The sequence below is a fragment of the Erithacus rubecula genome (assembly GCF_903797595.1).
Source record: "Erithacus rubecula genome assembly, chromosome: 2".
In the NCBI taxonomy this organism is placed as follows: Eukaryota; Metazoa; Chordata; class Aves; order Passeriformes; family Muscicapidae; genus Erithacus; species Erithacus rubecula.
Genome location: NC_136685.1, coordinates 64,647,332 through 64,660,928, shown reverse-complemented (window position 1 = coordinate 64,660,928; position 13,597 = coordinate 64,647,332). Strand labels below are relative to the sequence as shown.

The 13,597-nt window shown below is 47.0% G+C and overlaps 1 protein-coding gene across 2 annotated transcripts; it reads left to right on the top strand.

Moving 5' to 3' along the window:
• Nucleotides 1–386: 386 nt before the first annotated feature.
• On the top strand, nt 387–13,132 carry ZC3H12D (zinc finger CCCH-type containing 12D). Of its 2 annotated transcripts, XM_079299086.1 has the most exons (6): nt 387–454; nt 4,228–4,679; nt 9,043–9,182; nt 10,155–10,389; nt 11,029–11,135; nt 11,806–13,132. In XM_079299086.1, the coding sequence occupies exons 2-6, from the start codon at nt 4,285–4,287 to the stop codon at nt 12,846–12,848; spliced, it is 1,920 nt and encodes a 639-aa protein (XP_079155212.1). In that variant the 5' UTR covers nt 387–454; nt 4,228–4,284; the 3' UTR covers nt 12,849–13,132. The 2 variants fall into 2 exon arrangements, with proteins under 2 accessions (XP_079155212.1, XP_079155211.1); XM_079299085.1 differs by lacking the exon at nt 387–454 and having other exon boundaries at nt 3,845–4,679.
• The last annotated feature ends 465 nt before the right edge of the window (nt 13,133–13,597 follow it).

Here is a 13,597-nt window from a genome sequence, read left to right as displayed (position 1 = left end):
CTCCAGTGGTCAGGAATTTGCCAGATGCATGGGAATGAGACTATGCTAACTTGGTACAGCAATCCTGGTGGAAAACTCTTCACCCAGAATTCATGTGCTGTGTTCTCACTGCCCAATGTTCTGCATCCCTGCTACAGCGAGTTTGACTAATCTTTGCCTGTGACTCAGAATGGAGGTGTGTTGGGAACCACTTTTATTTTTTTTTCCTTTTGGAAAATGAAGTGAAAGTTTATCAAACTATGGTTATATGAGAGCTTGGCCAGTCACATAAGGAAGTAAAACCTTCCTATAAAATGAGTTCTTCCCACTGCACTTATTTGCTCTCAGTTGACATCAGCCTTGCCTCTAAATAGGAGCTGGTGACTTCCTTGTGAGCCTGGTAGTGCTCTGAATCCAGCTCTGGCTGGAGGATGGTGGGACAACACTGCTGGGCCACAGAAAGAACAGCAGCCAGGTAAGGTGCAGAGCAAGAGGGATTGCCTGTGAGCACAGCTCTCTCCCTGGGGAGTTTGGCTTTATTCTTTTTAGCAAACAGAGGTGGGGAAGAAAAAGGCAAATATTTCATTAGGCAACAAGACAACAAATGACTGGTGTTGGTATGAAGAGTTTATGTGCCTCTCTCGTTTGTAAATACAAAAATTCTTATTTTTCTGAAGGTAGAGCAGCCCATCTGCATTCAGATGAAACACCTCGTGGCAGGGCTCAAATGGGCTGTCAGCCTTAGGTGGTTTGCAGTGTTATTCTCAGGGGTGAAGGAGGAAGAGGGGTGAGGTGGTCCAGCCCTGAGGTGTGAGGGGCAATACTGTGGTGGCAGGGAGCTGTAGCTGTGCTCCTTGTGCTGCTCAGCATGCACATGAACTTTAGAGAAGACCTAAACCTGCTCTGCCTTGTGACAGGTCTGTCTGGAGCCTTTTGGGGGACTTTGAGGAGTCTGACTAGTCCTGAGGCTGCTGGAGATGCTGCTCTGACTGGTCAGAAGAGGAGCAAACACCCTGGTGGAAGGATGAGGAAAAATTATTCTTTAAAGTCATTCAAGATATAGTAGTTACCACCACTTCTTTGGAAAAGTGTTCTCAATTATAATTTTCTAATCTTAAAAATATGACAAAATATACCAAAGGCAGAAAACCCCAAGGGATCTTTCAATTTTTTGGTCAAAAGTACTCATTGAAATATTAACATTCGAAAATGTTAAGATTGAAATGGAATTTTGGAAACCTGAATCCATTTCTTCTGTGTTTCTGCAAGAGGATTCACAACACCACAGAGAGTGCTTTTTAAGCTAGAACATAGGATGGGCACACCATTATCTGTGGATAAATTATTCTATGAAATGAGAAGACTGGCTTTCAGTGGAGTGAGAAAAAAAACAGCTTCCAGTGGGATCAGCTGAGATAAAGGGAGGAAAGTAGCAGGAGGAAATCTAAGTAGTTTGCAAATGAAGGTCATAAAGTTTATAAATGGAATTTCACAACCTGTTTGTGATAGCAGAAGCTGTATGCTGTGATACACAATTTCTCCTCTTGTCATGTTTTTTGTGCTGGTTATAAGCAGCCCACTGACCTGCTGGACTTGGGCACACTCCTGAATGTTTACTAATGTGTGAGCCAGGGATTTTACTGCCCTTTAATTCCCCCTTGAGAAGGATGACCTCAGTGCTTTCTGTGACCAAGGCTTCCATCTCTGTTTTTCCAAATTGTTCTCTCTGTGGTGAAAGCCCTGCAGTGTCTGTGACACCCATTTTTAATGTTCTGCTGCAGCAGAAGTCCAGTGTTTAACTTTGCAGAATTACCATATTGCTGGAGATGGCTGATGCTGCATCACATCAGCCCCAGGCAGCCATCCAGAGCTCAGTGTTTCCCATGCTTACCAAGCCAAAGGGATTCACTGCTTGCACAGAAGGACCAAGTCTTGCAAAAAGAAGCAAAGGGTGCAGACATGGACTACGGGCTTGGGGCTGCCTGGGATGGAGCTAGAAAAGTGTTGTGGTGAACAACTTTATCCATCACCTACTGGTGTGTGCTGGAGGCTGTGAGGTGGATGGGGCCTCTGCCCACTCTGCAGCTGGAAAGATCTCTGGTAAAATTCTGAAGGATTGGATCAAACCTAATTTTGGGTGAAATTCAGGACAAACGTCCATGCAACACAATATGATGCTAATGTGGGAAATTGTTCTGATAGTAAAAGGAAAGGCAGGGGGGAGGGGGGGAGACAAAGGAAAAGCATCCGAGTAGACAGAAGTACAGGCTTGAAAATAACAGGAATGGCTATTAAAATAAGTGGTAAATGTTTTCAACCTGGAGACAGGTACTAAGAAAAAATTTTAATTAACAGTAATTCATTTTTTAAAATCTAGGCCTTTAAAGAAAATCAAGTGACACACTTTAAGTGTTTGGAGCCACTGATCACATACCTGGAAGCAGATTTTACTGTGATGCTACTGCAGATGTGGCTGCTTCTGCTTTATTTGGTTATGTGAATGTATTTCAGCTCAGACAGTCACTGTTTCAAAGATGAGAAAACATTTCCATAATGAAGAAGCAGACAAATACATTTTCATCTTTAGTCAGTGAATGAAAAACAAGGATTAGATGCAAAAAATTTAAAATTGTTACAGAGTGCTCTGTGTGGAAAACAGTCACTGACTGAAATGAGCAATGCTTTAGTTTAGATATACAGATACAGAAATACACATGGTAACTGTTTTCCCCTTACAGTTATGACATATATAAGATATGTTTTATTTTATTGGTGATGTTTGTTAGTTTTGACTGAGTGCCAGATTTCTCCCAGAGAATACCTGAAATTTATAAAGCTACATAGAAAAGTAAAGATCAAGTTTCACCAGGTGAGGTTGTAACTAATTATTATGTTTTCCTGCTAAAGTAATCCGTTTTAAATTAACTGAACCCAGTGTGGGTTTCTTGCCCACCCTGAGAGGGTTCTTATGCCTTGGGGAGGAGCTTCACTCTGAATCCTCTCCCAGCTGCTTGTTTCCAGTACCTCTGTGCCTTCCTCCTCATGGTTTCAGCTCTGGCTCCTGGGGTGGCCCAATGCTGGCAGGGAGTGGCTGGCAGGGTGGGAAGGGGAGCTTGGGATGTGGCTCTGGTTCTGGGCTTGGCACAGAGGTGGTTGTTTGGTCAGTTAATTCTGCATCTGACTGCAATCAGCAAAGGGAAGAGGCCACCCTTACATCCCTCATGTGGGTAAAAGAACCAGCCACAGCTTTTAACCAGGTAGCACCAATTATCGCAGTGATGTGGCAAGAGATGCTTCAGTGCAAGCAAACCAAGTGGCTGAAGGTGTTTGGCTTGATGGATGAGTGGTCATGGTGTGTTCTTCTGTGTGACACTTGTTGGGCTTAGGCAGCTCTGGCTATCCCTAACTATGCTGCCCATCACCTTCATTCACTGGGTAAACCAGAAATGTACGTGGTGCAGTTCTGGAGAATATGAAGTAGCTTTTTGCTATTTTTGCGTGCTCTTTTCTGAATTATCTTGACAAAAAACGGAAGTGAAATTAAAACTGCTGTCTGGATCACCTGCTTCAAAGCACTGTCCCACTGGCTTTCAGAAAAACAAGCTGCTTCTCTGAAAATAGAAGCCCTCACTGAAATAATAGTAACAGGAAAAGAGTAGTCAGGCATCATTAGAAAAGATGAGTGACAGAATTTCAGAATTTATGTCTGTATACACACAGACAGACATACCAGGAAAAATGAAACTATTAAAAAAAAAAAAAAATCAGTTTCCAGATACTTTGCAAACAGTGTTTCCCTAAACTACTGGATGAAATTTGCCATACTTGTTAAGTTGCTATGGCATCTGAGCCCATCCAGTAAAATTTGACAGATATTATCTCAGTTTGAGAAACCGCAGAGCAAAATGAAAATCCCCTTTGTGTCATTTCCTGTGAGATAAGTCTGAAGAACCAGCTCACGCAGGCAGCCTGCGTACAGGCAGCCTGGCACAGCTCACCAAGTGAAGTGACACCTGTCTGACATAATGTTTGGAGAGTGACGAACATTGCACGGGACACTCTGGTGCTTTAGTAACTGAGAGCAGACCAGAAAAATGCTTCAATGCTGAGAGAAGGCTGGACAGTCTCCTCAGAGAGAACACAGCTGATCTGCTGGTCTCTGCTCTGCACCGGGCAAAGAACTGAGACAATTGCATGCTCTTCCTTAATGCTCATGTTTTGTTGTTTCTAATCTTTCCCTCCTTGAAGCTGATGCCTGTGGGACACAGCTGGGAAGACAGCACCATCAGGTTTGAAGGAGCATAAATGCCTGCTAAAATGGCACTGGCCAGTTCAATTTCTAGCAAAGCAGCACAACCACACTCTGGAAAAGTTTCTGCAGCAGGGGTGGAAATGCACCAGAGCAAGATGGATTTTTTCTGCAAGCTGGGCTATGGTAAGCAGGACATCTGCAAAGTGCTGAAGAACCTGGGCCAAGAGGCCCTGGAGGATGATGTGCTGAAAGAGCTGATTCGGATGGGGAGCAAACCTCAGGCTCTGGAGAGCCAGGCTCAGCCTTCCCAGCTAAAGCTGGTTGCCCGTGGATCGTGTAGCACCACACATGGTGGTGCTTCAGGGCTGAGGTGGCTTGGAGAAGATGGAAATGATTCTTCTGATTCCTTGAGACCCATTGTGATCGACGGCAGCAATGTTGCAATGAGGTAAGCTCCGTCCCCTGAAAGGCATCTCTCTTCCTCTGAAGCTTTTGAACTTTAGAACTGAGGGCTTGAAGCGTGTTTTTCCTTCAGGTGAGAGGTGCATTGATGCAATTGATGTGTGAACAAGTGCTTGTTCCTGTCCCCTGGCTGATGAACAGCTTTTAAGGACCTGCTCTCTCTCATGATGCCCATGAATATGCACATCATGTTTAATTACTGGCTCGCTCTGCATTCTGACTAGGATAAGGCAACCTCTGTCCACTGCTCATGGCAGTGTCCCTCCCTTTGAGCTCACTATTAAATTACCCCCCTTTTCAAATGGGCACCTCGGATTTCTAAACCTGAGATGTTCCAGGGAAAATCTGATGAACATGTAGAAAACCACCTAAGTAATCTAAGGAGAGGGGAAATAATGCCAGGTAGCTGTGCTTTCTAACAATATCACAGTTGTACCACTTTGACTTGCAAGTAAACTCCAAAATGTTCCCAACTGGTATAATTTCTGTTGGTTTTTGATTTGGCTTCAGTTTTAGGGAAATATCAGGGAGCTGATAGTTGACTTGTATTGAATAGATTCATTCCCTTCTAGTCATTCTGGGAATGACTAGTTTCTGGGAAACGTGGCATCAACCCATTTTCCTGGTAGTGCCCTGGCACTGTGAAAGAGCTCTTACAGATGGGGAGCCTGGCATGTCCCTGTGGGTGGGATGTCCAAAGACAGCAGTGGGCTGGCCTCTGTTTATCCAAGCAATACAGAGCCAGGAGTCCAGGATGCACTGGCTATCCATCTGTATTCTCTCTTAACATCCCTGTCCACTTGGCAGGGCCAAGCCCATCCCTGCAGGCTAGGACAGGGCAAGGGAAAGTTTCCTCTTTCAACAGCCATCTTGTGAGATGGGATGAGACCATATCCCCTTTGGGTAGAGAGAAAAGTGGTCCAGCACTCACAGCAACTAAGTAAATTATGCCATCTTGTGGGTGAAGGGAGAAATCCCAGGCAAAACCAAGAGGTTCCCTGCTCAAGGCAGCTCTCCAGGAGTGGGAAATACACAACAGAGCAAACTTGTTTGGCCTTTGTCTGGGCCATGAGCTTGGTAGCCAGGTGTGAGGATCTCCTGCCCTTCTTTGCCTCTTCACCCAAGCCCCTCCTCAGGGTGCCTTTCTTGCCTCTCTGCAGAACTGAGCACCCACTCAAGCAGTGTGGCTGAGCTGACCACCCACCCTCCATTGTGCTGGGGTCACTGTTACCCATGGTGGGCCATGGGCTCTGTTCTCAGCTCTCCTGGCACAGCAGCTCTAAGTTTCAGAAAGGCAAAAGTTGTACAGCTCTTCTCAGACAGCCCAACCTCTGTCTTGATAATGCCTATGTGGATGATGGGGGAGATTATTGAGCTTGTCAGTTCAGTTGGTGCCTGGAAGGGCACAGCCTGGAAGGAGCTGCTTTCCTCTCCTGGGTGCCTTTCAAAGTGGTGCTGAATGGGGCTGAATTGGCTACTGGGGCAGGCCTGGTCAGTGCTTTCAGTATCCTTGCTTTAATTTTTCTGATTTGCTGCTGTCAGACAGAGAAGGACTGTTTGCAGGTGTCAGGGAACAGGAATTCCCTTGCTGGGGATTCTCTTGCTGGGGAAAATTCCATCATCATCAATACCAACAACCATAAAAGTGCAGCAGAAGCAGCATTTTAGGAATGAAACAATCAGGAAGTTAGAGTTTCAAGTGGCAGCTGTCTGTGTAGAGAAAAACATCTTGAGCATTTATATTTATATCTTAGGATTGCTGTTTCTGGAGCATTTTGGAGTTGGCATTGAGGGCCCATGGTAGAGTGCAAGGTTTAGAAAAGGATGTATGAACCCAGGGTAATAAAGCAACTGACTCAGCAGTCTCCAGCCATCAAGCAGCCTGCCCAGGGAAGCTGAATGGAAAATAACCTTGCCTCCAGCCAGTCTCACTCACCAAACATCTCAGTACACTTTGTGCTTCCATCAGTTCTATCAAGGAATTTCGCCCCCTGCCAGCCTGTCCATGGGAAGTTTAGCAAGTCTGGCAGAAAAAATAAATGGAGTAGTGTTAATAGGAAAAGGGAAGTGTCATAACCAAATTCACTGCCAAAGAGGCTGCTATCTCCTCTAGTGCTTGCACTTACACCTAGTTTAAAGCTGTGGTTTAAAGCCAGCTTTCCTAGGCCTTTCTGACAAAGCTTTGGCTGATGCTGTGTCATGGCCAGGTGGAGATGGGGCCATTGTCAGTTTCCAAAAGAAGTTGGAATGCCTAAACTTCCCCTCAAAAGAGTTTGAACAGCACAATTTTTAAAGGACTTGCTGCATGCTAATGATGCATTAACTGCTGGAGTCACAAAGATGCCAAATTGCTGCTTCATTTCCAGAGAGATGGGCCTGCTGGTCTGTGGCCCAAGTGTACCCTGTTGCTGGCAGGAGGGGGAGATGAGATTGAGTTATGACAGACCATGGATGGGTTATGGTCCATGGACTCTGGGGTTTCATGGGAAAGGTGGCAGGAGCCAGTCTGTGCCCACACAGGGAGGATGGAAAGCTCTGAGGGCCCTGCTGCACTGCACAGCAGTCCCTGGTGTTCAGTGGGGATGTGCAGCCCCCACACCACAAACTCTTTCACATGGCCCCCAGGTCTGGCTGTAGCAGAGTAGCAGCAGCTGGATTAGGTGATAATGCTGAGGAGCAGTTCCAGGTGCCTCATCTTCCTTGTTCCACTTGGCCTTTTGGCTGATCATTTGTGCTTGAGTCCTTCACTTTCTGCACTGGGGTACACCTGGAACTGCCTTCTTAAAGGTCACAGGATTATGTATATAAGTAGTCAATATGTAAGAAAGCTGTTGCTGAACTCTGAGTCATGGCATCAAAGATGTGCCTGGACTGCCTTTTAAAGGCAGTTACCTGAAAAAGTCTCCCAAACTTCCAATTCAACAGGTGATGTTATGAATATCCTGGGAAGATCCTATCCTTTAAAACAAGACAAAACAACTGTTCTAAAATGGAGATTAGATATATCAAGCACTTCAGATAATTTGTTTTTGCTAAGGGTTTTAAATCACTTCCTATTGCCTTGGTAGCTCTTAATAGGCAACCAGGTTTCTTCCTACAAATTGTGCTATTTGTGCTATTTAACTGTGATTACCATTTCAGGACAGGAACCTTTACTGAGTGTAAAACAGAGCTTTGGTTGTGAGGCTGGTGTAGACAGATCCTAGGGATGAATCCCTGGGAGGAGGTGGTGGGAGACTCCTCTAAGACTGCAGCATCACCCTTGGCTGGTGGGACAGTGCAGGGGGTGTAGCAGCCAAGAGTCATTCACAAGGGCTTTCTGCAGAGGTGAAAGCCTGAGTGAGACTGGCAGGATTGTGCAGACAGGTCAAAGTACAAGGATGAGCATTCTGTAGATACTGGGAAGGCATGTATCCATTTAGGACTTTGTGTACAGTTTGTTTTAGTTTCCTTGTGCAGAGGTAGTCAACAAACCACCTTCCTTTACATATAAACTGCACTGTAGTCAAATTTTAGATAAGTGAATGCCAAGCAGTAGGAACCTCCAGGAAAGGTGAGACATTTAAAATGATGTCACCTCTAGTTGTCTTCCTTGAGGTTATTTTCTGTCTTACACTGCATATTGAATTCTTCAGAACCCACTTGCTGGCACTTCCAGAACACAGGGCTTTCCTGACTCTGTGCAATGAAGAAAATATCCATCTACTACAGCAAGATATAAGTGGGCCTGAGGTGCCTGTGGCCATCTCCACTGATGTCTTGTCCATTTTTTGGTTCTCTATATTTCCTATCCCACCTCTTATAGTTTTTCTTCCCCCATATTTTGTCTCATGTTTCCAAAAATATCACCAGTGGAATGCCCTGCGGTCACACCTGCAGCCACTTCAGCTGTTAAAATCTCTCAAGGCCCTGTTACCACAGAAGAAAATCCCCACATTTTGTTTATCACAGGACAATCTCATGGGTTTATGCTTGTGCATGAAGAAACTCTCACTCTTCAAACCTTTTTCAAACAAGGCATGTGAAGGGTTTGACAAGGCCTAACATCTTGTTGGTACTTTAGAACTTAAGTCCATCCAGACACAGATGGAAGGAATAGGCTTTGGTCACAGTAATGGGAGGATAGCAAACCTCTGTTTTTAAATATCTAAACTTTTCAGATAAATCTTTGGCTGTGCTGAAGAAGGTGTTTGGCTCTGTCCCACCAGGACACTCTGCCAGGTTGTTTTCTTGGAAACTGGTGAATGACACCAAAGTTGTTTATTTTGCCTTTTTATTACTGGCTCAGTTAAAGAGGACTCTAAGCTTCATAAGAGCTTTGCCTCATCATCCTCTCTCCTTTTTTATAGTCATGGAAACAAGGAGGTGTTCTCCTGCTGGGGGATCCAGCTGGCAGTGGATTGGTTTCGGGAGAGGGGGCACACTTACATCAAAGTCTTTGTCCCACTCTGGAGAAAGGAACCCCCTCGACAAGACAACCCCATTGCAGGTAGGTCACCACCCTGGGAGTAATTTGGCAACCATTAGGTGCAGTTTGGAGACAGAGGGGGTGGGAGGAACCTGGTAGGTTTTTTTTTCCCTGTAAAGGCAAGCACAATGCAAGTTGTGTATCAGGCTTAAATGAGTCATTAAATCATTGCCCCATTCAGTGCTCCTGGCTAGCAGCTAAAACTGCTTACAAGGATTTGTTACACTGCTTTAAACCTTCTGCTTAACAAGCACAAGGTGCTGCCAAGCTGAGTTAAAGAAGGAGTTTGTCATCTTGCAATGAGCCTACGGAGCTTTTGGGAGCTGCCAGGAGACAGTGATGTTCATTGCAGCATGACTATTTATCTGTCAGCTGTACCCACCACGGAGGGGCATGGGTTCCCCTTCCAGGAGGAGAAAATGCATCAGCAGCAGTCTGTGGAGGGAAGTGAGACTCAGTTTGTCTGGAAATAGATCGGTGGGGTTTGTGCCAGCAGCTCGGTGAGTGCAGAAGAGGCTGATCTGCCTTCCTGCAGAGAAGGAATGACAAGAGGTCAGAGCATCCTCAACAGCAGCAAAAGTTTATTTATGTATTTATCAGACATGTTTTACTTCCAGGTAAAGCTTACATCAGGGCTGGTTAGGAGCCTTCTGGCATCTGGCAGGATAAAAGGGGCACTGCAGGGATTCAGTACCAGACTCTGTTGTAGAATTCGAGGCATTCTTTTACAGATAAAACTTAAAAATAACTAAAGGGTGTCTCAAAATGTTCAAGTTGATGTTTTTTGTAAAAGACCTGGTTTTCAAGTTGCCAAATAACCACCAGGTACCACTGCATCTGAAAACTGCACCCTGAGTTTCCTAAACTGTTGTAATATCTTTAGATTCCTGTAGGTTTCTCGCAGATGCTTGAGACCTGATGGTTGAAATGAATTAATTAGCTTCTCTTTTATTTTTTACTTCCCTCATCTACTTCTGCCAATCCCCCCTCCAGATCAGCACATTCTTGAGGAGCTGGAAAAGCAATCAGTCCTGGTCTACACCCCCTCCAGGAAGGTGAAAGGGAAGAGGGTGGTGTGCTACGATGATCGCTACATCGTGAAAGTTGCTTATGAGAAGGACGGAGTCATTGTTTCCAATGATCACTACCGGGATCTGCAGAACGAAAACCCCGAGTGGAAATGGTTCATTGAGCAGCGACTACTCATGTACTCCTTTGTCAGTAACAGGTAAGAGGTGGATGGTGCTATAGAATCTAGAATTTATAGAATTTAGAATTTAATTTAATTATGGGCCAAGTCAGCTCCAGCATCAGAGTACCTCCCACCAGTGGCAGAACACATGAGCCTTTTTATGAAAGGAATTTACTGCAGCTTTTCTTATCTCATTTCTTGGGTTTCCTACTCCCTCAGCTTTGATCTTAAAACCTCCCATGTCACTCTTCTAGGAACTTTTCTACTTGAATGGCAGCATTAATGACAAACTTTGCTTCTTTCCAATCCAATTTGCAATGTTAAACCAAGGGTTGATATTTTTAATTTCTATTCCCTGTAAGAATTAAATCTATGAGTGGAGGCTGGCTGGCAGTATTTCTAATTCTCCTACATGACCAATTAGGTCTCTCCCTGTGTTTCTGCAATCCTAGTTTGCTAGAAGGGACAAGAAGCTGGTGTCTCTGGCCCTTCACCGTGCCTGCTGGGAGAAGGTTTTCACTGTGCAAGGCTGAGCTGAGTGCTCCTCAGTCTGTTCACAATAACCTCTCTGCTCTCCTGAGTTTCCTAATAGCTGAGTGCAGGGGAAATGCACTTCACTGGGACATCCATTGTGCACAGACGTGCTTGCATCCATGCCTTTTTTGACTTTTCCAGGTTCATGCCTCCCGATGATCCATTAGGCCGGCACGGACCCACCTTAAGTAACTTCCTCAGCAAAAAGCCAGTGCTTCCTGAGAAGAAATGTCAGCCTTGTCCTTATGGTGGGTTTCTCCCCGGGCTCTGAACTGCCCCCTGCCTCCCAGCAGTGCTCTCCCTCAGCTAGGGCCCACTGCCATGTCCTGTCCTGCTTTGTGTGGTAGGAACTTGGGTTGGGCTTGCTCAAAGGTGTGTTACTCTTTTCCCCTCCTGCTGAAGTGGCTCCATCCTCAGCAAGGGCAGCAGATGTTTCTGGCCCCTCCATCCTTGCCTGCAAACTGCAGTCGTGGGCACCATGGCTGTGCTGACCAACCTGCCTGCACACTCTTCTTTCTCACTTTGTGGAGTGGGTTTTGCTGCAGCACTTTGGAATGGCCATCCAAACATTTTCCCTCTCTCCCCTCCCGACGGTCCCCCAGCAATGTGCATGTTTCTCAGGGGTAAATCCCTATGCCATTTTTTAAAGCAACCTTTTGTCCCAGCCCACTGAGTGCAGGAACTGAAACATGAATATCAGACACTCCCAAAATAACAGAGACTTCCTTTCACTGCTGCTTCACCCTGCTATTAATATCAGCAATATTTAAATCTGGGGTCAACAATACTGAATTTGAAAACAGTACTTCCCCTTTTTTCTGTGTTCATCACACGCAGTGCTGGGGAGAAGTGCTGTGTGCATTAACCGCTGTTGGTGCCAGCGACAACTTCCTGTCTGATTTGTTTTTATTCTTTCAGGTAAAAAATGCACCTATGGCAATAAATGCAAATTTTACCATCCAGAGAGACATCAGGCTCAGCTTTCAGTTGCTGATGAGCTCAGGGCCAAAACGAAGGTCCCGTTAGCCCCGGGGAAGGAGGAGGAGAGGTGCCAGCGCCCACCATACGCAGCCAGAGGAGAGCCTGCGCCCCGCGATGCCGGCACGGAAACTCTGCGGGAAGGCAGAGGCTGCTCCGGGCCCTGCTGCTACCCTGGCCCGTCCCAGGGCAGCTGTTCTGAGCAGACATTCCGTGCCTGGGCCAGCAGTCCCGGCTCCGAGCTGGGGCTGGAGCCGCGCCTGGCGCAGCCGGAGCCGCTCCTGGAGAGGATGGCAGCCGTGTCCATCAGGGATGGCACCTACGGCTGGTCCCTGTGCTCCTCCGGGGACAGCGGGGCCATGGACAGCCCTCACCGCTGCGCTGAGCTCAGGCACAGACTGCTGTCCCCCCGCCACCCGCGGGGCTCGGATCGCACCAGGTGTCCCTGCCAGCACGGAGCGCTCCCGGCCGCGCCAGGCGGGGTGTGCCCGGGGCACGGCTGGGCTCAGGAGCGCGGAACAGCCCCCGGGAGCCGCTCCTTTCCCGGCGGTGCTCTGCACACACAGCCCCTGGAGCCCCACGGAACAGCCCCCGGGAGCCGCTCCTTTCCCGGCGGTGCTCTGCACACACAGCCCCTGGAGCCCCGGCACCCCGCTCTGCTGCAGCCCACGGCTCTGGCCCCGGACAGGCTCCCCCTGTACAGTGAGCAGCAGCTGCAGCACTGCTGTTTGCACAGCCAGCCCCCGGGGCAGCCCTTGCAGCCAGATCCCAGTCGTGGAACGGGCTTATTCCAGAAAACCCACCCTTATCCGAGTGCCTCTTACAGGGACTACTGGCCCAGCCCAGCTGCAAGGCCACGCTCTTCCCAGGAAATAAGCACACACAGGGAGCTGTGCTCCCCTTACTCTTACAGTGTGATGAGCCAGGTCATGACTTTGTACCCCGGTATCCAGGATAAGGGGACTGGAGCACCTCCTCTGTGAAGACAGGCTCGGGAAGTTGGGGCTGTTCAGCCTGGATAAGAGAAGATTCCATGGAGACCTCAAAGAAACTTGCCAGTATCTGAAAGGAGTCTACAAAGAAGCTGGAGAGGGACACTCAATCAGGAACTCTAGTGATAGGACACGGGGATGGCTTCAAACTGAGAGGGCTAAGTTTAGACTGGATTTTAGGAGGAAATTCTTAATTGCGTGGGTGGTGAGACACTAGAATAAGTTGTCAGAGAAGTTGTGGATGCCCTGTCTCTGAAAGTGTTTAAGGCCTGGTTGGGTGGTCTAGTGGAAAATGTCCCTGCCCTTGGCAGCAGGGGTGCTGGAACTGGATGATCTTTCAGGTCCCTTCCAACTCAAACAATTCTGTGATTCCATGAGATTGCCTGCTGGACTTTAATGATTCAAAGACACAGAAACTTGTGGAACCTACAGAACAAACCATTCCAAATAAGCATAAGTCCTAGGTCAAGAAGATTCTATTCTGAGACTTAACTAAGTGTTTTAGAGGGCATTATGGCAAGGATTAAAGCTGCTGCAGGAATACAAGTACAAGCATCAAGCCAGGGCAAAGGCTGTCACCCACAGCAGTGGGATTGCATTCCATCTCCCCTGGAAGAGAACAGGAGGGCTCAGGGTTACTGGGCTGTCAGCATTTGAACCTCACTGGTGACTGGATTCAGGATGGCACACAATGATTTTCATTAACACCCTGAAACACTAGACATGTTTTCAGAGTCCTG